Source organism: Dermacentor variabilis, chromosome 1 (genome assembly GCF_050947875.1).
Source record: "Dermacentor variabilis isolate Ectoservices chromosome 1, ASM5094787v1, whole genome shotgun sequence".
Classification (NCBI taxonomy): Eukaryota; Metazoa; Arthropoda; class Arachnida; order Ixodida; family Ixodidae; genus Dermacentor; species Dermacentor variabilis.
The window spans coordinates 170236997-170261985 of record NC_134568.1 but is presented as its reverse complement, the minus strand read 5'-3'; the positions used below and the strand labels follow the sequence as shown (position 1 = coordinate 170261985).

The 24989-nt window shown below is 46.8% G+C and overlaps 1 protein-coding gene across 5 annotated transcripts in view; it reads left to right on the top strand.

Moving 5' to 3' along the window:
• The window catches only part of raskol (Ras GTPase-activating protein raskol), a 199175-nt gene that overhangs the window by 75219 nt on the left and 98967 nt on the right, over positions 1-24989 (top strand). For all 5 annotated transcript variants that reach the window (XM_075699424.1, XM_075699434.1, XM_075699442.1 and 2 more), the window contains 3 exons: positions 12067-12209; positions 21391-21509; positions 21600-21751. In XM_075699424.1, the coding sequence (XP_075555539.1) occupies positions 12067-12209; positions 21391-21509; positions 21600-21751 (414 nt within the window). The remainder of the gene's footprint in view (positions 1-12066; positions 12210-21390; positions 21510-21599; positions 21752-24989) is intronic.

Below are 24989 nucleotides of genomic sequence, written 5' to 3'. Positions count from 1 at the left end.
TCTTAAGTCTGTAATCATTCAAACCACGGCGCACACTCTTAATCACAGCGAAGGTAATCTGCCGTCCATGTATGCCAAGTGGCTTAATCATGTTTTGAGCCGCACATAAAAAGGGCGCCAGCTCTGCTGCTTGTTTCATTGTGAACAAGGCTCCCATGGGGGAGCCGAAACGTAGATATATTGTTACGTGTAGCTGACGTACGAGTCTACAATATATTTACACGTAGACAAGAGGTGGCAATGATGGCGACGCTATGTCAAGCGGTGGCCACGTCGTCTTCCTTCTCCTCAGTGCAGCCACACTGTGGCGGCTGTTCCGTAGCATCACCCCCGGCAGTAGAAGCGCCGTCCCGGTGCTTAATCTACACATCCGCGGCGAAAGGTGTGTGATATGGCTTTAGTCTCGCCACGTGAACGATGTCACTTGCAGCCGACGATGACGCTGAGAGGCTGGCGGGGATGACTTCATACGTGACATCGGTCACTTGTCGCACCACACGGTATGGGCCAGTGTAGCGGGACAGCAGCTTTTCGGAAAGGCCCACACGTCGAATGGGGGACCAGAGAAGCACCAGAGAACCCGGAGTAAATTGTACGTCGCGAAGGTGGCAATCATAGAGGCGTCTCTGATGCTCCTGCGAGGCCTCGAGACGGGTGCGGGCGAGCTGGCGCGCGTGGTCGGCGTGTGCGATCGCGTCGCGGGCGTATTCAGTGGTTGAACGTGTGGCCGAGGGCAACAATGTGTCCAAGGGCAACGCGGGTTCTCGGCCATATGGGAGATAGAATGGTGAATAGCCGGCGGTGTCGTGACGCGATGAATTATACGCGAACGTCACATATGGTAAGTGACGATCCCAGTCGTGGTGGTCGGTCGCGACGTACTTGGATAGCACGTCGGTGATGGTCCGGTTGAGGCGCTCCGTGAGGCCGTGGGTCTGTGGGTGGTAGGACGTGCTGAACTTGTGCTTAGTCGAGCAGGAGCGGAGGATGTCCTCGACGACTGCCGACAGAAAGCTGCGGTCACGGTCAGTGAGTAATTGGCGCGGGGCACCGTGGACTAAAATGATGTCATAGAGCAGAAAGTCAGCAACGTCAGTAGCACAGCTTGTCGGGAGGGCTCTGGTGATTGCGTACCGCGTAGCATAATCAGTAGCGACGGCGACCCATTTATTTCCGGAGCCCGAGAGAGGGAACGGTCCAAGAAGGTCTAGACCAACACGGAAAAAGGGTTCCGGTGGGATGTCGATCGGCTGAAGACATCCAGCTGGAGGTGTGGAGGGCTTCTTCCGGCGCTGACAGGGCTCACAAGCGGCAACGTAGCGCCGCACGGAGCGAGCGAGACCCGGCCAAAAGAAGCGACGGCGTACACGGTCGTATGTGCGCGAGACGCCCAAGTGTCCAGCCACGGGAGCATCGTGAAGTTGTTGGAGGACAGTCGACCGCAAGTGGGATGGAATTACGAGCAGAAGGTCACGGCCGTGTGGATCGAGATTGCGGCGGTATAGTGTCCCTTCCTTAAGGAGAAACATCCGGAGAGAGGCGTCGCCAGGCGTTGACTCCAGATGGTCGATGAGGGCTCGTAAGGAAGGATCGCGGCGTTGCTCATTGCCGATTTCGAACAACTTGGACACAGAGAAAACGCAAGTGATGGTGTCCGCATCAGCCGGGTCGTCGACGGGGTAGCGGGACAAACAATCGGCATCCTGGTGCAAGCGTCCCGTCTTGTATACCACGGAGAAGGTATATTCTTGCAGGCGTAACGCCCAGCGAGCGAGTCGTCCCGTGGGGTCCTTGAGCGAGGATAGCCAGCAGAGCGCGTGGTGATCAGTGATGACACAGAAGGGGCGTCCGTACAAGTATGGGCGAAACTTGGCAACAGCCCACACAAGAGCGAGGCACTCGCGCTCTGTGATTGAATAATTGCGCTCGGCGGGTGATAGAAGTCGGCTGGCATAGGCTATAACGCGATCATGTCCACGCTGGTGTTGTGCTAATACTGCTCCTATGCCGTGACCACTGGCATCAGTTCGAACTTCCGTTGAAGCAGACGGGTCAAAATGGGCCAGAATTGGAGGCGTGGTAAGGAGAGTAGTAAGCTGCGAAAAAGATGCGGCCTGGTCAGGTCCCCAAGAAAATAGGGCGTCTTTCTTCAAGAAGTCGGTAAGGGGACGGGCGATGGTCGCAAAATCCTTCACAAAGCGTCGGAAATATGAGCACAGCCCTACGAAACTACGAACGTCCTTGGTAGACTTCGGAACAGGAAAGTTCGTAACGGCGCGAATCTTGTCCGGGTCAGGTCGCACGCCTCTGGCGTCCACGAGGTGTCCAAGGACGGTGATTTGGCGGCGAGCGAAGTGACATTTTGACGAGTTCAACTGGAGACCGGCGCGGCGGAACACGTCAAGAATCGCTGAAAGGCGGTCTAGATGCGTGTCAAATGTGGGTGAGTAAACGATGACGTCGTCCAGATAGCACAAAGAGGTGGACCACTTGAACCCCTGAAGCAAAGAGTCCATCATTCGTTCGAAGGTGGCGGGCGCGTTACAGAGACCGAAAGGCATCACCTTGAACTGATAAAGGCCGTCAGGGGTAACAAATGCAGTCTTCTCTCTGTCCATGTCGTCGACGGATATCTGCCAGTATCCGGACCGTAAGTCGATAGAAGAAAAATAAGTGGCACCGTACAGGCAGTCTAGAGCGTCATCAATACGTGGCAAAGGGTACACGTCCTTTTTTGTGATTTTGTTCAGGTGGCGATAATCTACACAAAAACGCCACGTTCCATCCTTCTTTTTGACAAGTACGACGGGAGAAGCCCAGGGACTGCAGGAAGGCTCGATAATGTCCTTTGCAAGCATCTGCTTGACTTCCTGTTGGATAACAGCTCGTTCTGACGCAGAAACACGATATGGACGACGGTGAATAGGGTTCGCATCGCCAGTGTTTATGCGATGGGTCACGACGGACGTTTGACCTAAGGGTCGATTGTCAAAGTCAAAAATGTCGCGATAGCCTTCAAGAACGCGGCAAAGGGCTGCAGCTTGAGCAGGTGTAAGGTCAGAGGAGACCATCTTCTTCATGTCGACGTCAGTACTGTGCGATGACGTCACGGTATGGGCTGAGCTGTAACGATCTTCCACTGTGAATGGCTCGACCTCATCATCCTGCAAAGCGCGAATAATAGCCAAGGAGATCCCCTGAGGCAGAACTTGCGCGGTTAGCGCGAAATTGACGAGTGGAAGGCAGGTGCGGTTACCAGTAATTTTCAGCACAGTGTGCGGCACGATAACACCATGTGTAAGCATAACGGCCGGAATTGGTGCGGCCACGTAATTGCCGTCAGGTACAGCTGGTGAGGACAACAAGTCTACGTGTGTCATAGAGTGAGGTGGTAGGCGAATAAAATCTATGCAGCTCAGATGGCTGGGAGGCGGGTCCACAGGGTCGGCAAGAAGAGGCAAGTCAAGGCGAAGTGAGCCGGCCGAACAGTCAATGAGGGCAGAATGATGGGCAAGAAAATCCAGACCGAGAATGAGTTCGTGAGGGCAATGCTCGATGACGGTGAAGAGAACGACGGTGTGTCTCTCAGCAATGGTGAGTCGGGCAGAGCACATGCCAACAATAGCGACAGTCCCGCCGTCGGCGACTTGTACAAATCGGTTCGGGGCAGGCGTCAGAACTTTCTTGAGCCGACGGCGAAGAGCAGCACTCATAATGGACACATGCGCCCCGGTGTCAATCAACGCACACACAGGAACATTGTCGACGAGAACGTCCAAAAGATTCTTGTTCGTCGGTAAGGTGAAGCGCGGATTTTGAGCCAATGTCGTCTTTGCAGCTTCACCTCCAGAAGCTGCGCTGTCTAGTTTTCCGGTCGGGGGTGCGGCGAGTAGGTCGGAGAAGGAGCACGGCGAGACGGGGGCGAGCGAGATTGACGACGGGAGGGAGAAGGCGAGCGGGGTCGAGGCAAAGGCGTCGCAGGGTCAGAAGATGGGGTGGGCATAGAAGGGGCGAAGGAAAAGGACGCACTAGAGGGGCGAGGGTGGTAATTAGGAGAATAGCATGTGGGGGAAGTCCAGCGGCTGCGGCAGTGGCGAGCGACATGTCCAATGCGTCGGCAGTTAAAACAGATCGGCTTGTCGTCCACGGTTCGCCATTCGGAGGGGTTGCGCTGTCCATAAGAGTAAGAAGGGCGCGGTGGGGCCGTGCGTGGAGAGAGAGGTTCCGAGCATGCGGAACGAATGGAGTGCAGGCCGACGTTGGATAACTCTTGACGGACGATGGCCTGGATCAAGGAGATTGTCACCGGAGAATGATCAGGTGACGGAAATGAAGGGGCCGCCGGTTGTGCCGCTTCGACCTCACGACGAATAATGCGGGTCAAGTTGTCACATCGCGACGGCTGGTGGAAGAGGTCGTCACAGGATGACGTAGCAGCTGTGTTGGGAAGTCTCGTGATGTGCTGGGATAACCGGCGGCTTTTAGCATGCTCAAGACGGCGGCACTCCTTGAGGATCGTATCGATGCTGGTGACGTTGGTAAACACCAGTAAATTGAAGGCGTCGTCAGCAATCCCTTTGAGGACGTGATTTACCTTATCGTCCTCAGACATGGTCGGGTCAGCCTTGGCACAAAGGGCCAAGACGTCGAGAATGTAGGACATGTAGGACTCGGTCGACGTCTGTACACGTTTGGCTAGGGCTTTCTTGGCATTGACTTGACGACCGAAGGGATTGCCAAAAAGGTCGCGGAGCTTCTCTTTGAAGAGATCCCAGCTCGAGATCTCCTCTTCGTGAGTCTGGAACCATGCAAGTGGAGCTCCGTCGAGGTAGAAAACAACGTTCGCGAGCATAATAGTCGAATCCCACCTGTGACTGGTGCTGACACGTTCGTATAAGCGGAGCCAGTCGTCAACATCAGGACCGCCGACTCCGTTGAAAATACCAGGATCCCGAGGTGGGGAAATGGCGACGTAGGTCGGGGCTGCAGGCGGAGACGGTTGCGTAGAGGAAGTGCCGCCAGCAGGAGCCGAAGTTGCACTGTCGCCGTTGCGACCGCTGCGAAGCTCCATGACGGGTACGGGGAACGTCCACCTCCACCAAATTAATGTTACGTGTAGCTGACGTACGAGTCTACAATATATTTACACATAGACAAGCGGTGGCAATGATGGCGACGCTATGTCAAGCGATGGCCACGTAGTCTTCCTTCTCCTCAGTGCAGCCACACTGTGGCGGCTGTTCCGTAGCAATATATTTTAAACCATTTTGGTCGGTGTGCAGACCTCTTTCTTTTAAGAAATTATGGAGGGGGGGGGGGGGTCTTGCTGCATGCTCAATACAGTAAGCACATTACTGTTAGCATGTCTCGGGGTGGAATAGGGGAAGGAGGCAGGGCTTTATATCTCCTCTGGATCCACCTAACAAAAGTGGCACTGCCGCTGCGTCTTAATGTGGCCTCCGTTATTTACAGTTTGGGCACGTTATATTTCATCTCAAAGGCCATCGCTCTTGATAAAGAACTTGCACTAACACATAGGCAAGTTTTTTTTTTTTTTTTCATGACACTCTGTGCACTGTAAAGCAATGAGTGTCAGCCGTATGGCAAACCGCTATAGACACTGCACCATAAATGGCATCATCATGTAAATGAAGTGTGTGAAGCACAAAAGATTATTTTTCTTTTTAAATTTTTTTTTGCAAACAAGTGTCGCAAGGTCTCTCATGCTGTGGAATGGTCTTCGATAAGGTTGCAATGCTAAGCCTAATGCCCACGTTGCCCGGCACGTTGCCCCTCGTGCACATTCAAACACTTGCATCGCATCTTGTATGGAACCAATGCAGTGGTAAAATGCACTGTGCAGACGACGTGCTTGAACTAGAGCACTGCACGGGCCTGATTTTTTGGCCAGGCCTGCTTGGTGAAGCCCAAGCCCAGCTTGGGCCGGGGCCTGGTTGTTCATTACTGAGTTTAGCCAGGGCCTGTGTGTCCAATGACCAGGCCCTGCCTGAGCTTGCTGGAGGAAATTTGTTGATGATGATTATGGGTGCCTTGCACTTTGTAATGGGTGATCAGATGGAAAATCCAGTGTGTACATGCATTGAAATGTTATGTTACTTTACTCGCGGTGGTAGCTTAGGGATTAAGCTGTTGTGCTGCTAAGCTCTATGATGCAGGTTCGATACGCGGCCACAGTGGCCGCATCTATTGGGAGCAAAATGCAAAAGTACTTGTGTAATTAGATTTACGTGCTTGTTAAAGAACTCCAGGTTATCTAAATCCGGTCCCCAACTACAGCGTGCCTTGTAATCATATCATTGTTTGGGCACATAAGATGCCAGAGTAAAATGAAATATTGCTTATGCAGTACATGAAAATTCATTACGATAAAAGTATCGCAACAATAAAACATAGCAAAAAGATTTTTAAAAATAAGTGTACAACTAACGTGAATAATAGAATGAAGCAAACCCAGGGCATTCCAGGGTGCCTACCAACCGAGAAAACTGGGAACTCTCAGGGATATTGAATTGTCTGGAAATACTCATGGAATATTCGGGGAATTTGTTTCTATCAGAGAAAATGAGCTCTTCTTGAAAGGGAACAAAAGTCGCATTCGCACACTTAATTTTGGACGCAAGAACCCTTCGCCATCCGATTTTCCATTTGCCGTGATCGCAGGTCCGAAATGGCATTAATCAGAGCCACCACCGCCACCATTTTGATTATCGCTGCCTCGAACTGGCGCTCTCGCATGCAAATCCTCTGGAAGCCATAGCCACCACCGCCTCAACGCTAGGCCTAGCTGCTTCGATGTTCACTATTAAGCTTCTTGCTGTTCGGTGCCATGTTATTCATTAAATCGATATGCCACTATCAGCAATAGCACCAACTTTGCCTTTGTAATCCTCACAATTGGCTTCGAAGCTCAGAAAGCACGGCGCATTACATAATGCCGGTTCCCGAAAGTCAAATTTGCCTGAATACAGCAATGTTATGCGGTGAAGCATACACAAAGTATTGCGGTGAAGCTTAACAAGCGTATGAAGGGGCAATTGTTCCGGGATACAGTATGTATTCCTTAATCATACACGTGTGCACTTGCCATCTCCTGTCACAGTACAGCACCGACTTGCCTAATAAGCGTACTAGCAGGTCTTCAGACCTTTTTTGGATGAGCCTGTGGTGATTTGAGCCCTTAAGCGCAGTAGAAGACGTGCATTCATTTTTTTTAAATTTTTTTTTTCGGACGTTCTTGCAGTCCCTAGGGAGTCCGAAAAATTGGACGTTAACTGTAACACAGACCAAGAGGATGCTTCAAATGGTCCGTGGGGTGAACGCATTGAGGAATGAACAGAAAAGGAAGTGTGCCACCGCTTCTTTGAAGCAGCTTTAGCTCAAGAAACAAAGTGTTGGCCGATGCCGAAATACAAGTGTCTCTCATTCAAACCAAAATAAACTCGTTAAAGCAGTGAAACGCAACACTGAGGCATTGTTCGCGGGCTGAGAGTATGTCAGGACAATTGAGGTTGACTTTCCAGCTGCTGAGAGAGAATCTCATGTGACAAAGTTCGGGTTTCATGCCAATGAGCTTGTATTCATTGGATAGAAATAGCTCATATTCGAAATTATTTGCTTTTGTATATATCTTTTTTTATTTGTATTTGAAAATGTTCGACTCAATATGCAATGGGCTTTACTCTTTTTTTCGAAGATATTTTATTCACTGTGCATTTTACAAACCTGTCCCTTCTGTTTTCTTTTTGAATAAAATAAACACTACTCCTTAGTATTGAAACCGGATTAAGTAATTTTTAATTTTTTACATACATGTCAGCCTGTCTTGACATAAACAAAGTTTTCTGTCACTCGCGAATTTTGCAAAGGCACTCGGAGAAAACCTGGAAAACAGCCTGGTGTCAGCCTCACCTTCTCTTGGTCTAATCAGCTACAGTGTATATATAAGCAATAATGTTTCTCTCAGTGGTCTGGGCCATTGCCTGTGCTATTTTTCTGCTGGTGCACATGCATTTACCTTGGTCATACAGTTTGGTCCTTAGAGGTCATTTAGCATGCATGTGTGTTTGTGTGTGCATGTGTGTGTGTATATATATTAGTCGAATTCACGAACGTACAGCATAAAATGCACGAGTAGAAAGAAACAGCTTTGCATTTGCACCAAAATAACATAATAGTTGCGAGATAGGTAATAGGGCAATCAATCGGCAAAAGCGATAACGGGAACTTCTTTAAAGTGCCGTTTCCTGTCTACATAATTTTTTCTTACGTGGAAACAACGTTCGTTTTTGTGAAGAGAAATGAGAACATAAGTTTTTATAATAAATTTTTTTGCTAAGGTATACTACCATATACTAAGGTATACTTTGCACGTGTCACTTCAACTTGACACAGAATGCCTTGGACCATGCAGTGCATAATGTTAGCGTGTGCTCAAAGGCCGGATTTAGGCCCTTTAATCAGCAGGCCCGAGTGCGGCCTTGGGCCCGTGGCTTCAGGCCCGAGCTTTCAGATCGGCCTGTGTCCATGCAGTGCTCTAGCCTGAACCACAAATAATGTGTGTGTGAATGTGCCCCGCATGTTTGTTACAGTATGCCGTGTAAATAGCCAATATTGTTATCAGTTGGCAACAAAGGTTGACCAGGCAGATGCCGCTTGATTCGAAAGTGGCTCTCAGCTCGCAGCACTTTCTAGTTGATTTCCGCTCAGATGTTACATTCTGCACTCACCCGCATAAATTAAATGCTCAGCGCAGCCACCATGGGCCCACAACTCTTACGTGATGAGTCTTGTGTGCTGCTGCCATGTTGGTCTCGCTGCTCGTAGACTACCGAAGTGCGGATGGGGTGGTGGGATAGCTTTGTTAAGTCTAAAATGCAATGCAGAATCCTTCTCTAAGTGGATAAATTTTGGAAGTGTAAGAGGAAAAATGGGATGGGGTCAGATTCGTCCTGACCGCTCACAGAACCCTGAGATGCATGCCGTCCATGGAACCCCTGAGTTCCTTGAAAACCAGTTTCACAACCTATGGCTTATAGAGTAGTGCAGGCAGCGACCAATTTTCTGAACATGGCTGATAACTTGAACTTCATCGTGTACCTCATAAAGCGAATGTATACCATATTTACTCGCATAATGATCGCACTTTATTGTAAAAAAAGTTGATGCAAATTCAGGGGTGCATTTATTATGCTGGTTAAATTTTCCACGAAAAGATTTTTTTTTATTTTTCATCCCGTGTTAGCTGTGGGAGGACAACAGGTCAACAAACAGGCGGCTGCCACTGTAACGGTGCAGGACACCAAAACAAAAATGGTGGCCAGCAGAGCAAGCCAAACGCGCCGAATGCGATTTTTCTTCTTCTCGTGAGTACATTGCGTGCATTGAAACAGTTTGTTCCACATCAGTAACGAATAATATTGTTAATATCGGCAAGTTTGTGGCAATAACGTTGCCATGTCGACTTTGAGGGGACAGAAACAGAGATGGGCGCACTTAGCTGCCAGTGACGTAGAAACACATGGCGGGCAGGCTGCGAAAACTACGGCTTTTGTCTTCACTACTGTCCTAATACGGCACGTTTCCGCTAAGGGTGGGCGAATATTTTAGCTGTATTACAAGTGTAGGCATACGAATAGGGTACACTTCTAACATACCAATGTAAATGTGGCTACTATCGTTGCCGCTCGCGATTTGTTGCGTGTTCACGAGTTCAGACAAGAAAAATCGAAAGGTGCCATTTTGTTGTTGTTGTTGACCACAGCCATTATAATATAAATAATAAAGCCAAGGCAAGTTTGGTTGTAGATTTTTTTTTTTTATTTGCATGGAAGTGCGGAAAGTGATGGAAAGAATGAAATGGGGCATCTGCTTAAGAACTTAAGAATCTATTTGGTGCGCCCAGACTGCTTGGTATGTCATGAAGAGTCGTTCGCATAACATTCGACAGATGGTAAGCGCGATCATCATTAGCTAGACTTGGTACACAACATATCGCTACAGCAAGTACGGGGTGCGATCATTATGCAAGTAAATATGGTAGATGTGTCTGAAAATTTGGATGCCAAAATTCTTCGCCATCTGATCTTTCTGACTTTTTGCCATGACTGCAGGTCTGAAGTGGCATTAACCCACTAGCACCCAGTGTACTTTTAAAAGTACAGCTGCGTTTTTAAATCTGAATAATTAAATATGAAATGAAATTATTTTTGGTGTCCCATTATGATGCAGAGGGTTTTGCCAAGATAACCTCATTGTAGTTTCTTGTCGGCGGTATGATGTCTTTGGTCACCACCAAACTAATTATATTTTTACCATGCTAAAATTTTTGTCGCATTTTATGTTGGTGCAGATTAATGATCATTTCTGGGAATTGTTTTTCACTATGAGCACAATGTCTGAATGGTCAAGTGGGCTGCAGTAACAGTGCTGTGGCCTGCCTATATTAAAATACAGCAACCGTATTCAAATATTATAGTCAAAGTCATTGGTTAGGCAAAGAAAAATTCTTTTTAGTGTGTGAAACTAGACAGATGAAAAACCAGACAGATGCTGGTGCCTGGTGTCCACAAACTATATTTTTAGCCAAGCCCACTCAATCAGGCAGAAGTCTGATTTCTCCGATTCCACTTCTCGCTCACCGTCAGCGTGCTGTGCGTATCCTCATCGTCTTTTGTGACGTGACCATTTCTGCACGTAGTAGTGTGCTACAGGGGTTCCCCTCCTATCGAGGAAGTCATGAGCTGGACGAATGGTGAAGCGTGGATGGCAGTTGTGCGAAACACATCCGGCAAGTAGGACTGGCCTGGTGGTCGGGAGGGAATGTGACAGCAGAGGTGGCTAAAGCATCAGAGTCCAAGTAGACAGGCTTCAGACGGTCGACGGAGACCGTATCTTTCTGGCCGTTGATGAGCACGTCCAGATCACCAATTTGTGGGTGAAGAAAAACTAGACAGGCGCTGGTGCCCTCAAACAATATTTTAGTCTAGCCTTCTCAATCAGGTGGAAGCTCCGAGAGGTTGTAAGAAGAAACATTTAAAAAACTATGTAAAATGCACCTTGGGAGTTGTCTACCGCATTCCTCTATCGTGTGGCCGCTGCTACATTGGCCAGACAGGATGATGTATTAACGACCACCTAAGAGAGCATGCCAACCTGATGCGTGGATCTGTAGGTAGCCACCTGGCAAGTCACTGTTCCAAGTGCAAGCGCACCCTTAGTACTTACGATTGCCAAGTTGTGGCCAAATACAGAGACAAAAGGGCATGTAAGATTCATGAGGCCTTTCTTATTTGTAATGCAGGTGAAAAGAAATGTGTGAGTGTGCCTTCTATTAACTTATTAGATAATGAATATCAGTATCCTAAGATAATGTGTGTTCTTTCACATGTGCCTACGCAACTGAGTTAGGTGCCTATCTACTCTAATTTTACACATATTCCCATCATCTGAGTAATAAACTTGTTTGTTAGTGTGTGCACTGAAAAGAATTTTCCCTTGTTTAAACTAATGTTTCACCAATCATCCCATGCAGCCAGCCTTTTGCAGTCAGTCTTGTATGGCTATAACAAAGAGTTAAGGAGTTATTCTGGAGCCCCTTCAACATCACTATAACAAGGTTTAGCTGTAGTCATCATTTGAAATTTCTCCTGTGGCCATCTTTGCATGGTGTGCAAGTGTGTAATTGGTCAAAATATTTTACTAGCATAAGAGTCATGTAAGAAGTCATGGTAACTTAGTAGCTATGGCATTCTGCTGTTGGGTGCATGGACGCAGTTTTGCTCTACTGCTTATATCCCACTCAGGAGAGAATGCAAAAAGCAAAACAAAAACTGGGTGACAAAATTTCAGTTCACATTAAATAAATCCCAGGTTGTTGCAGTTTATTATGAGCCCTCTACTGGCAGCCTCTCGCAAACCTACGTCTAGCTTTGGGTCATTTCTCCACGATGTCGTGCCATTGCAGTAAAGTTTTAGTGCACAGTACTAGCATGGAATTTTGCTGAAGTGTGCATTATGCTCACTGTGTGTTCATTCCTGTCTGCATAGGAGACCAGCATCTCACTTTTCGAGGAAACTCTCTGGCAACAAAGGCAACGGAGGCCTATCTGAAGCTCCTTGGGGATGGCTACCTCCAGGATACCCTTGGACCCTTTATTCGAGATGTTTTGGCTTCCAACTTGGACTGTGAGGTAAATGTCTGCACTATGTCCTTGACACATATTTTTACTCAGCTCAGAGGCACGCAAATGGACAACTTTGGCAATTGACAATTGTTTTTAGCATGTGTAAAGGTGAGTGTGTGCATGAGTGACATGCACACATATGCCCATGTTACACACTTGCATGTTCATGTAATTTTTGAAGTCTGCAGGTGAGCCCTACAAGGCCAGGAACTACTGCCACAAGGTTGTTGGGTGTCGCATTTTCAGGAATAGTTGGATGTGTGAAAGGATTGAAGTGGCAGTCTGTAGTATCAGATATGCACTCCTTTGTGAAATGAAGGTCAACTTTAGCATGCTTAGAAAGAGATCACTAAATAGCTCAAGCTACCACTAGTTGTATATACAGTAGGCTTCCATTAATTCAGTTTTGGTTAACTTGGTCCTGGCCGAACGTCTCGGCCGGCGTTCATGCATTTGTATGGGCCCAAACTTTCATTATTTTGTTCTTAAAATTGGCCTTCGCCAGATTATTCAAACTTGACCGGTCAGCACACATGTGCCTGACCCCTATAGTAACCCCAATAGTAACTACTTTAGCGGCAATGTCTGTCTCTGCAGAGCTTAGCAGACAGTGAATGCGCTGAACTCACATAATCTCCTTTCAAAGATGTCTCTTTCCAGCCTGCCTTACTAATATTTTCAAGCAATAATCATAGCCAACAATGTCTAATTACAGTATTTACCAGATTCTAAGACGTGTATTGTTTTTTAAATGTAATTTCGCTGAAAATTGCCTATGCCGTTCAATTGGACACCTACCGAAACCACCTTTGTGGCATTTGTATGCATTACCGCATAACATCAATGTATAGCGGCTAAGCCGATTTTAAGAAACCGGCTGTCACTGTGCAACACATGTGAGACGCATGCCCATTTTTCTTGCTAAAAAGTTGGGCATATGTTGCATTTATACTTTGTTTGGTGGCTACAATTTCATTTCTACCTTTGTTTTCTACTTTGGACACATAGAAAGTGGCCGTGCGTTTGATTCAGAGGCGTGTTAGTAGAGGAAAAATACTGCCAAATGAATCATCAGTGTGTTTTGGTGTTTTTTCTGCATCTTGTTTAATTCAACCCGCCAGATAATTAGATAAGTTTTATTGGTCCCATCATGGTCGAATTAATGCAAGTCAACATTACTTTCTAAGAATTTTAATATTGAAAACAAATGTTAGGGTGTAATATGTAATATTACTTGTGGAAAACAAAGTTTATTGAAAAATGGATAAAACATTTGCATTATTGCGTTGATAACATAAAAAGAAGAAACAAAGTAAAAGGTCTGAAGTATACAAAATGTTTTCACATCGATTGCCTACAGGTGAAAGTTTCAACATTTAGGTCAAAACATGAGTTACCAAAAAAATTTTATCTAATGGAAACTGCCGAGTGGTTCTAAGGGTCTCCTTTATGATCCAAACTAAAATCTGACGAACTTCATTGATCCTCAGAGTCACTGCTGCTAGATGCATCCAAATAATTACCTGAGGACGCAGCAGAATTGCGGGAACAATGTCGTGCGTGCAAAGGTCCAACAACCAAAGCTTCTACCATCTTCACAATCAAATGCTATGAACTGTGCTTATTGCACCGCCTTTAAAACTCGGTACCTTTCGGGGAAAAAAAAGCATTTACTCGGCAAATAAAACTTTTGTTCTCGGACAATAAACTAGATGGCACAGCAAGTCCATAAGAGTGCAGGTAGCCTTAAATTTTCGCACAGCGCCTATGGGACATTATGACCCATGCTGTGCGGGCATGGTAAGGAAAGAGTTAATGAAAGTTTGATGTCAGTAAATATTGTGAAGACCAGAGGGCGAGTCTCAATTATCCACTTTTTGGAATCAACACGGGTCAAATTGGCGATGTTTTACTGTGTGATAATTTCTTGTGGTCATGACAGATGGTTTCATCCAGAACCCACAGACTACAGGGTCTGTCCCAAAACTTCCCGGAATTTTTTTTAATAAATCATTTATTCAATATCAGTTTACAACCTTTTCGGAACTTTTCAAACTATTCTTCCCTTGCTTCGATGCACCTTTGCCAACACTTCACCCAATCATTGAAGGCGCCCTGGAAGCCGTCAACGGGAACCTGCTTCAGTGAGGTCGTCGCAGCTGCTTTTACCGTCTGCAGCGTCCCATGCAAAGCTCCTTTCAGGATTCTTTTGATCCTTGGAAACAAAAAGAAGTCCAGTGGTGCCAGATCGGGGTTATATGGCGGCTGGGGCAGCATTGCCACGGCCAAAATTTTGGCCAGCAACTCGGAGACGATGAGCGCGTCGTGGCTTGACATGTTGTCATGGTGCAAGATCCAGTTGTCGCGAATTTCTTTTCAAATGCATTGAACCCTGTTGCACAACCGTTTGAGCGTTTCACAGTAAAACTCCTTGTTGACTGTTTGTCCCTGTGACACGAATTCACTGTGAACCACACCTTTTCTGTCAAAAAACACAATGAGCATTGCCTTGATTTGCAATTTGCTCAACCTTGCTTTTTTCGGGCGAGGAGACTCTGTGGTGTGCCATTCGCTGCTCTGGCACTTTGATTCGGGATCATACTCAAAAATCCATGTCCCGTCCTCTGTGATCACTCTGTCCAAAAATTCTGGGTCTGTTTTGTAGTATTTATGCAATTCCTGGCACTTCAACAAACACTCTTCCTTCATCTCACTCGTCAGGACTTTTGTCAACATTTTTGCGCAGACTTCTTTCATTTGAAGATCTTCCGTTAAAATGCGATGAACGATTTTTTTGGGTATTCCACGCTTTGCAATAATCCAAACACTTAATCGCCGGTCCTTGTCCAAAACTTGACACACTTTTTGCACCGAGTCATCCGTTCGCGATGTCGACGGGCGTCCCGAGCGGTCGTCGTCGTTGACAGACTCGCGACCTTCCTGTAACCTCTTGTGCCACATAAAAGTTTGGCATTGTTTCATCGCGTCGTCACCGTAGGCTTTCCCAAGCATTTCAAGCATCTTCACCCCGTTTTTACCCAGTTTCATACAAAACTTGATTGCATAACGCTGCTCCAAACACTGGTCCATTTTTTTTTCTCAGCAAGGGTGTAGTAGGTACCTCTGCACGGAGTGTGACCTGCCTCAACAACTGCCCGCAGGCAACTGAACTGAGCCCAGTCTCGTTTCGAAGCTTAGATCCCCCACTAACTTCACCGCCGAAGCCCCGTCCCGCCAGGCGGCGTTGCCAACTACAAAAATCATTCCGGGAAGGTTTAGGACAGACCCTGTATGTGGATTTGAGTAGCAGAACTCTTCATACTGTGTGTGTGCTGCCTGCGCCGTCCTAATTATGCACTCATAGTATGTTTTACAGTGCAGTGGAGCCAATGTTGGGTTGCAAGGCACAGCAGCTGTGCATGGCAAAGGAATTTTCAGTCATTAAGCACCTAAAAACTGTTGTGAAAAGGCTGTTATGGACATGATGGGCATCATGCATGCCACATAAACCTATGTGGAGCAATGCCTCATATGCTGATAAAAGCTTGCGAGCGCATAAAATGTGCAGCTTTCCCATGGTGATGGCACTAGGCATGGAACTTGTTCATTTTGTGAGGAAAAATAATTTGCTTTTAGCATTGCCCAGCCACTTTATTTATTTTTTTATTATTTAGTTATAGTGCATGCTAAAGTTGAAAGGTGTCTTCAGTCTTGAAGAGATACTAAAAAGAAACACTAAACCAATTAGACTGATAAAATATTTTTTCAGAACTGTTTTTGTCAATTTGGGTAATTGGTTTAAGAAAACAAACATCAAAATTCTGTCTTGAATTTTGTACTGAAAGTGTTTGTGAGCGTGACATCACCTTTATATTTAAGTATTTTGTCATATTGAGGCTGCTGGATGGCTCAGTTAATCTTCTTTATTCTTGCCAGGTTCATTCTTTGGTTCTTTTGATATACGGTAGACTTCTGTTAATTCAACTCCGGTTAATTCGATTTTTTGGTTACTTCGCTCCCAGCTTAAGGCCTCAACCAGCACTCATGCATATCTGTGGGCCCAAATGTTCATTATTTCATTCCTAAAATTAGTCTTTGCCAGGTAATTCAAACTTAATCAGTCAGCATGTATGCACTGTGGTAGCCCTAATAGCGCTCCGTTTAGTGGCAGTGTCTCTCGGCAGTGCATAGGAGACAGTGAATGCACTGAACACAAGTCATCTCCTGTCAAAGATATCTCTTTTTGGCCTGCCCTAGTAAGATTTTCTAGCAATAACCATAGCCCACAATGTCTAATTACGATATATACCCAATTCTATCGCATGCCTGCCCCCCCCCCCCCCCTCCCCATGAAAATTGGACCAAAATCCACAGTCATGGCGTTTGTATGCTTTACCGCATAACAGCTGTATTGTGGTGAAGCTTACTTTGAATATGATGCGACGAAGCTGACTTTAGGCAGTTTTAGTTTAGCGTACGCAACTATAGCGTAGGCTATACGCTATTATATAGCATACGCTAAGCAGCGCACGTTTTCTACAATTTTAGTTGGCCGACGATATCTTCGCATCTCTGAGGCCATATGCCGTCGTTGCGGCTATTTCGCGCCTGTAGCGATAGGTGGCGCTGACATCTCGAATGTTTCTTTCGTTAGGCTTCAGACTCGTTCGAAACGAGAAGCGATCTCCAAAACACCACGAAGTTATCCATAATACTCTGTCGTCGAAGCGGCCTGAGACTAAGCGAAAGCCGTTTACACAGTCATTTGCTACGAACGAAGCGCATTTTACAAAAGCAACGCCAAATTCAATTCGAAGCGGGCAGCCGGGACCGCCGCCATGTTTCCCGCAAACTCCGCAAACCACACAAAAACGCTAACGCTAACTCGTTTGTGTTGCGTACGCCCGCTATACCCGCTATTTCGTTTAGCGTTCAGCGCATGCGCAGTGACGACCCGCTATTTTTTAGCGTACGCTATACTAAAACTGTCTTTTAAGAAGCCGGCTGCCACTGTGCCATACATATTAGACCCTTGCCATTTTTCTTGCTAAAAAATATGGGTGCACATTGTTTAAGAGCTTTAATGTTACCTCTATGTTTGTTTTCTACTTTGGACACATAGAAAGCAAGTACACATTTGATTTGGGGGTGTGTTAGAATCTGGCAAAATATTGCCTAATGAATAAGCTCTGTGTTTTGTAGGTTTTTTTTTTGCATTTGGTTTAATTCGACCCGCCAGATCATGCAATCAGTTTTGATGGTCCTGTCAACATCAAATTAACAGATATCAGTTGCACAATGCAATTAATTTCTACCTATAAAAAATTAACTGGGCCCGAGCAGACGCTGTCAAAATCCACCTCACAGTGAGCTGGTGCTGGAACATCAACATGGTGTTACCTACAGTCTTTCGTTTTTGCATCTTTTATAGCATACCAAACCTTTTTTCACTATAATAGTAGATTGTGTGGAATTGTAAGCGGGTAATGTAAGAATATAGCTAAAATAATATATCTCTTTAGTGTCCCTTCATGTACTGAGTAGACCAGCTATGGAATTCAGAGTGCCTCTAAGACAAGTCTTCTGTTATGAGAAGTGATTGCAGTCAATCATGGCAATTCCAGTGGCAAAAAGTTTGGAGTGAAGATGCACTTTACAGGGCAGGATGCTGAGCATAGTTTTTTGTATTGAATGTGATGGCAGGTACATGCCCCCAACACTGATATACATTCTGGGGTTCTCGCACATGCTCTTGGGACAAAAGAATGACAACACAGTAGTGCAAACAACCACAAGGGCATTTATTGCACCTCTCATACACTAATGCATGCTAGCCGAATTGCTATCCACAGAACATGCCAATGGGTGCACAACAAATCTAGGAAGTCCAACTCACTGCGACTGGATATCGAGCAAATATGTTCACCCCACGCTGGACACGAATGCCTGGTCATTTGCATGTACGGTCATTCGAACGGTGGTGCATTCTAACGATCGTGTTCATCCATTCCGGTGTACTGCTCCTAGGCTTCGTGAGAGGCTCTCGCAAAAGCAGGGATCAGCGCACGTGCGGAATGTCCTTGCTGCTTGCTGACCCCAAACCAAACAGGAAGAGCCTACTCCCTGTCACGACCAACTAATCCAGCCGTTAAGCGGCATTAGCAGCACAACACGCGCACCATACCTCGTAATATGTTGCAACCACACCAACCACTGCCGGCACTAAGCTACAAGGAGAAACCAGATTACAAGACACGCGAGAGCCATGCGGGAAAAATAACACCGGGGGATGCGTGAGAGTTGAGCGTCCCCGTATTCCCCAACCTTAAATCACTACATACTCCACCAAAACATGTCACACAGTCTACCATCAACACTTGCTTCATGAACAAGAAGTAGTACATGCAGCAGTGGCCACACCGAGGAAATGTCCACGCACTGTCCATAACATGCATGCTGACAATATCTCTGAGGTGCATCACTGAAATCTGTTGGTCACAGCAGCAGCTCTGCAGACTCGATGGCACAACTGCAGGCGAGGATTTCGGAAATGGCAGACGTGTTAGTCAGAACGAGTAAGCGTTGCTCGCACCGACGCGCCCTGCTGGCAAGAGCCACAGTAAGTGTTGGTAAATGCTGGCTCTTTTCCCAGCCGCCAAGGTTTGAGAGCCAGACACATACGGCTGCTGAAGTCGCTGCGCTGAACTGGCCACAGGCATCTTCATTGCCTGGGGTGGCTCAATCGTAGTCTGGAGCAGCAGCGCAGATAATTTGCAGGTGACAGCAAACCTGGGGTGCGTCCGCTCATGCTGCGTACACTGAACGCACTGGACAAACTAAGTAGTGCAAGGGAGATGAATTCTAATGCACATCACCCACGTGGTACAATGTTTAGCTCGGCTATCAAAATTTCGGGCGGCTCGCTTCTTGAGTTGTAATTTCAATTCGTGCCAGGCTAACTAGAATGAGGGGAATGAAGTACGACACCTAAACACCATGGTCCACGAGGTTGTGTCCCTCCATGTGCTACAGGCAGCTTCGTAACACCTTAGGCCTAATGCGTCACTACCCTGACGACAACCAGCATCCAAAAAATCCCCGCCTGAGCACTTCGTACAGATAGTTAACCAGCAAAGCTGAAATGTGCGGCCCCGGTGTTTATCACTGGGTTAATTGCGACGGTTCATTAAACGACGGCTTGGTAGGCTGCCGGATCTCGGTATGCAGTTACTGCGTGCGCTCGACTGCACGAGCCTGTTCTTGTGCCCAGGCTGCAGCATCAGCCATGGCATAGACGAGCTTGTTCCTGGTTCTGCTCGTGACGTTGCTGATTGAAAGCTGCCTGCTCTTCAGGAGTACATATGATGCGTTGCCTACCCATTTCGGAGCTGGAGAGAAACTGCTGCGCACGCTCGGCTGTGACGGAGAGCAACGGCGTCGCTACTGGCACAGCCAATCGCACGCCTCTCTCTTTTATTTCGCGCATGCGCGTGTGGTTGCACAGGAGGAGTTTTTGGTGTACAGGCAACAGACGGACAAACAGACGAATTGACTAGCCATATATAGCTTTACTGCAAAACAGCACCTAAAATGAGCGCAAAACAGGCAGCCGCGAGGAGACATCAGCTCATGAGGTGGTTTTACCCCGCTCGGTGTACAGCATCCAAGTTGACAGTGTCAGAACGCCCGGTGCCAGGCTGCAATACCAGACAGCCTGTAGCGGCACCTGGGCCTGTGGCCACCCGGCTCCCAGAGCCGCGAATTCCTGAGTCAAAAAGATGGAGACGCTATTTACATAAGAAACTCGGACCACCCACGAGGCTTCCGTACTCAGTTGCTTCAGGCTTGCCAATGCTTCATGGGCGCTAAGCCTCGCTCTCCCAGGATGCAGACCACGGAGCTCTCGTACTGACGAATGTCATTAAAAACACTTGCGAAAAGGCCTAGCATGTTGAGAAGTTCAAACACGCTACAGCAACCGTCACCTCGCTTGATAAAAGACACCGCCAATGCTAGTGATCAAAATGCACGCTATGCCTACGCATCGGTTCAAACAAAGGTCGTCTCAAACTTAGCAAAACTGTCGAAAATATCGTCCGATGCCCCAAGAGCCCCACATTGGGCGCCAGATGTGGGGGTCTAACACGTGCTCTTGGGACAAAGGAACGACAGCACAGCAGTGCAAACAATCACAAAGGCATTTGTTGCACTTTTCATACACTAATACCTGCTAACCGAATTGCTATCCACAGAACATGCCAAACAATCTAGGAAGTCTTAACTCATTGTGAGTGGATATCGAGTGCATATGTTTGCCCCATGCTGGCCACCAATGCTTGGTCGTTCGCACATACAGTCGTGCGAACTGTGGCACGTTCGAACGATCGTGTTTGTTCATTACGGTATGCTGCTCCTAGGCCTCACAAGCTGGTCTCGCAGAAGCATGGATTGGCGCATGCGGAGAACGTCCATGCCACTTGCCGACCCCAAGCCATACAGGAAAAGCTTACTCCCTGTCACGCCCGACTAACCCTGCCATTAGGCGGCATTAGCAGCACAACACTAGGGCCATCTCTCGTAATATGTTGCAACCATGCCAACCACCGCCTTTGCTAAGCTACAATGAGAAGCCGGATTACAGGAGACGCAAGAGCCATGCAGGGAAAATATCATCTGTGGACGCTTGCAAGTCGAGCATCCCCACAACATTTACATGAGGTTTTCAAGGGGACATTGCTGCTGTGTGCTACAGTAATAATATTAAATATCCAGGCTCACTCTAAGTAAGCTAGTCGAAATTTAAGTAACTTCAGTGCGTTACATGCCTGTGAACAGTTTGCAACTATTAACTCGCCGTAGTAGCCCATAGGCTGTGGAATTGCGCTGCTCAGCTAAGAGGTTCGTACAAGGATGCAGTGGCAGCATTTTGATGGGGGTAAATTACAAAAAGGCTTATGTACTTATATTCATGTGTTTGTTATTGAAGCCTGGGCTTTCAAAATTAATTAGGAGTCCTCCATTACAATGTGCCTAATAATCATATTGTTGTTTTGGCACGTAGAACCCCAGAGTTTAATTAATTAAATGATCGGTTTGCAACTGAAGGTGGCATAACTAAACTGTAATAATGATGGTCCCATACCTTCAAGCAGTATTGAAGTTTTGATTATGATGTTGATCTCTTCAGGTTGATCCAGCCAAAGTGAGTGGTGGTAGTGGTGCTTTGCAGCGGCAGCAAGTTTTGTTACGGCAGAGAGTCCAGCAAGCATGGCAGCGAATTACTCAGTCTGCACATTCATTTCCAAGGTAACGGACACCTGGCGTTGTTAGACTCATGACAAATTCAAACCATGAAGAATGGCACAATATTGAGCAAATACTTGTTTTCTGGTCTAGGGACCTTCGCATGCTATTTCATGGCTACCGCCAACGACTCGGAGGTAGTACTCATGAAGAGGAGCTTTGTGACAACCTTATCAGTGGTTCCATCTTCCTGCGGTGCCTGTGTCCTGCCATTCTGTCACCAAGTCTTTTTGGCCTTGCACCAGGTAAGCCATTAAGAAGGAATGTTTTGGCCGCCACAAGTTAAATGCAGTTTTATATTTCTGGCATGCTTGTATTGGCATACATTGTGAAGGTGGAAAGACTTGGCATCTTTTCTTATTGCCTGTCTTTCCGGTGGTGAAATTTGGACTACTCACATTTTGTTTCTGGAAAACTCAAGGTGTAATGCACTCAGCTAAATGATTCACTGTGGTAATTCATCACACATTGAGTAAAACAAAGCCTCAAATGGATTGAGCAATGCGCTGCTGTATAGTGTGATGCTAAAATGACCTACTGGTACATACAAAAGACCAAGTATGTGGAATTTGATTGTAATGGGGCATTGTTTTAACAGCGGAGCTGTTCTAAGTCGAGCCTTTGCCGTTCACCGTCCGTTGTACCGCAAAGGGGGCTAGTTCCGGAGCTAACAGCCAGAGGGCACGCCGAGGGCATAAGTGGGGCCCCGCTGGGATGGGAGTGGACCAATTGGAGCATGTGCCGGGGGAGGGGGGAGGAGAGCGGTATAGGAGCAGGTGCTTCGCCGGTGCGCGCCCTTTCGCCCCATGGATTACACTCGGCGCGAGCGGCAGCACTGACGTCTCACAAATCCTGAGCTTCGAGAGCGAGAACTGCAAGCAAAGCACCAGTGGAGGGAAGCCGCTACCGCTGATGATCAAGAAGGGGAAGCGTGAGCCAAGCACCGCTGGGGACAAGCCAGCCCCCACTTTCAAGAGAAGGCAACCCAAGCCAAGCACCAGCAGAGGCAAGCTAACCCCAACTTTGAGAGTAGGAGGCCGAGCAGAGATGTCAACGGCGAGATTCCTCACACAGAGATTGCCAGTGGACAGTTCAAAAGAGAATTGCTCGACCGTGAGTGTGGCTACAGCTGCAAGGTGTGGGGTAGACTGTGGTTTGATCGCAACCTTGTGCAACTGAAGAGTGTGCACAGCCGCCGTGGTTGCTCACTGGCTATGGTGTTGGGCTGCTGAACATGAGGTCACGGGATTGAATCCCGGCCACGGCAGCCGCATTTCGGGGCAAAATGCGAAAACACCTGCGTACTTAGATTTAGGTGCACGTTAAAGAACCCCAGGTGGTCGAAATTTCCGGAGTCCTCCACTGCAGCGTGACTCATAATCAGAAAGTGGTTTTGGCACGTTTATCGCGCTAAACACGAGTTCAAACTTGAAAAGCTTCGCTGTTTTGACAGCTTCCAATGCATCGATCTGGCTTTACTTTTTTTTATAACAAGCAATTCCTCAAAGAAAATTTGCCGTAGTGTTTGAGTCTTTCTGGATATTGTGCAGAAGTAGATCAATCTTAACATACAGGAAGTTAGTAAGCATGTTCTTGTTGAGCTTGTCGGTGATACATTGTCACTAGTGATGTGTAAACTAGGAATGTGTGGATATTTTGGATTTTGTATAAGAATTGACTATTGTATCTTAACTCTTTCGTTACCATGCCTATTCAAATCGATCACCGGTGATTTAGGCTTTAAATTGGTAATTTTGACATGTTGAAGCCGCTTTTTATCCACTTAAGGACACCCAGTGGTTAGTGCAGGCACTGCACTTTCAAAATCAGTTGAAATTTTTCCACCCTGGCAATGTGATTTTTTATGGATCTTTTTGCGAACTAATATGCTATGTTGTAGCGAAAAGGGCCGTGGCTGTCACCCTCTGCCGCGCTCAAGAAAAAAAGTATGCCGCTCACGATTATGCCATACTAGCATCAAAACTTTGTAATCAGATGGCTCACAGCAAGTCAAGAATTAAATTACATCGCCGGCCAAGCCGTACAACAGTGCTGAATGGTGATTACTCGAAAATGGCGCCAGCTGTTGACTAGTGAGCTTTGATTTGGAGTCCGAGTTGTTTTATTCCACCAGAGTGTATTTCTGAAGGTCCGCTGCATGCCCAACATGTGGACCTGGCATTTTCAACCAGTTTCCAAGAGTTTCGGTTTCACTTTTCTCGTAAAATCGCGACAAGGGGTGCTACCGGAGTCGCTATGCGATTACCTAAAATCGCTCCCATGGCGTCATCCCGCGTGGCTTCGTCGCAAAAAAAGCGTCCCACTCGAAAATATGCTGCACTCGCACTTGAATTTAGTGATGAGAACTCGAGTTACGATTCCGAAGACGACAGCAAAGCAAATTCAAGCTCCGACAGCGACAATGTTTTGAGTCAGCCTGGGACATTCGCAGCTATTCACCGGCGAGTTTTGTTTATGGCCTTGAGCGGTCTCCTTCTTTGTGCACTTTTATCTGCCGATCTTTTTGCACGACCTGAGAGCTCTGCTGATTATCTTCAGGGTGCCTACTTCGCTTGTCATGATGTGCTGCCATCGACAGCAAAGAAACTTCCGTTCACGCCAAGATGGCCGCCCATTGCACGTCTCGGCCCAGCACTACGGAGCAGCGCAAGACAGTTTACAACGATGTGGGATTTCTTTGTACTCTCCTTCACTGCTGAGGACGTGGTAAAGACAATCTGCGAAAATGCAAACAGACATACTTTGGACGCATAATTCTGTAGTTGCGCAGCTCCATTGAGAGCGATCAGTCCTGGAAAGAGGTGCATGACTCCAGAAAAACTGGTGAAGTATGTTCTTTGAACTTCTCATCAAACCATGGTCAGAAGATGCCTAACAAGAGGAGTTGCAAAGTGTGTTACGAGGACCGCAAAGTTGAACAAAAACCAGATGTTTTGTGGGAGAAGTGTGGAGGGCACCTATGCTTCACAATATCCAGCGATTGCTTCACTGCATGGCACAAACCATGAAGCAGTTTCTGGTCTTAGTTTCTTTTTTGTATTCGAAGAATGGCGGCGTACTGAGCACACACTATTTCTATTTTCAGACACTAATTTCAGACACTATTCCTGGGTTATTTAGCTTCGAAATTTCTATTCTGAATTTCCTTTGATATTAAGCTTTTCCTAGATGTCATGTTTTTTTTATAGTTTTTTTTTTCAAATGGCAGCCAAAATTGCCCTTTATAGAATTTTTATGTGTTACCCAGTAATTTTCTTTGTTTTGCGACATATCTTTTTGGAAAGATCATTTCAATATGTGCAATATGGTATGCTGCAATGTGTGCTGAATATTATTTGTGTAATGGTAAATTATTTTTTTCCGAGACCTATAAAAAACCTTTTTCTCGCATAAGCTGCTGTGAACATCTCAGCCAAGCTTTGTAGTTATCCACGCCGCGTGGAGCTTGCAAGCTGAGCGCAA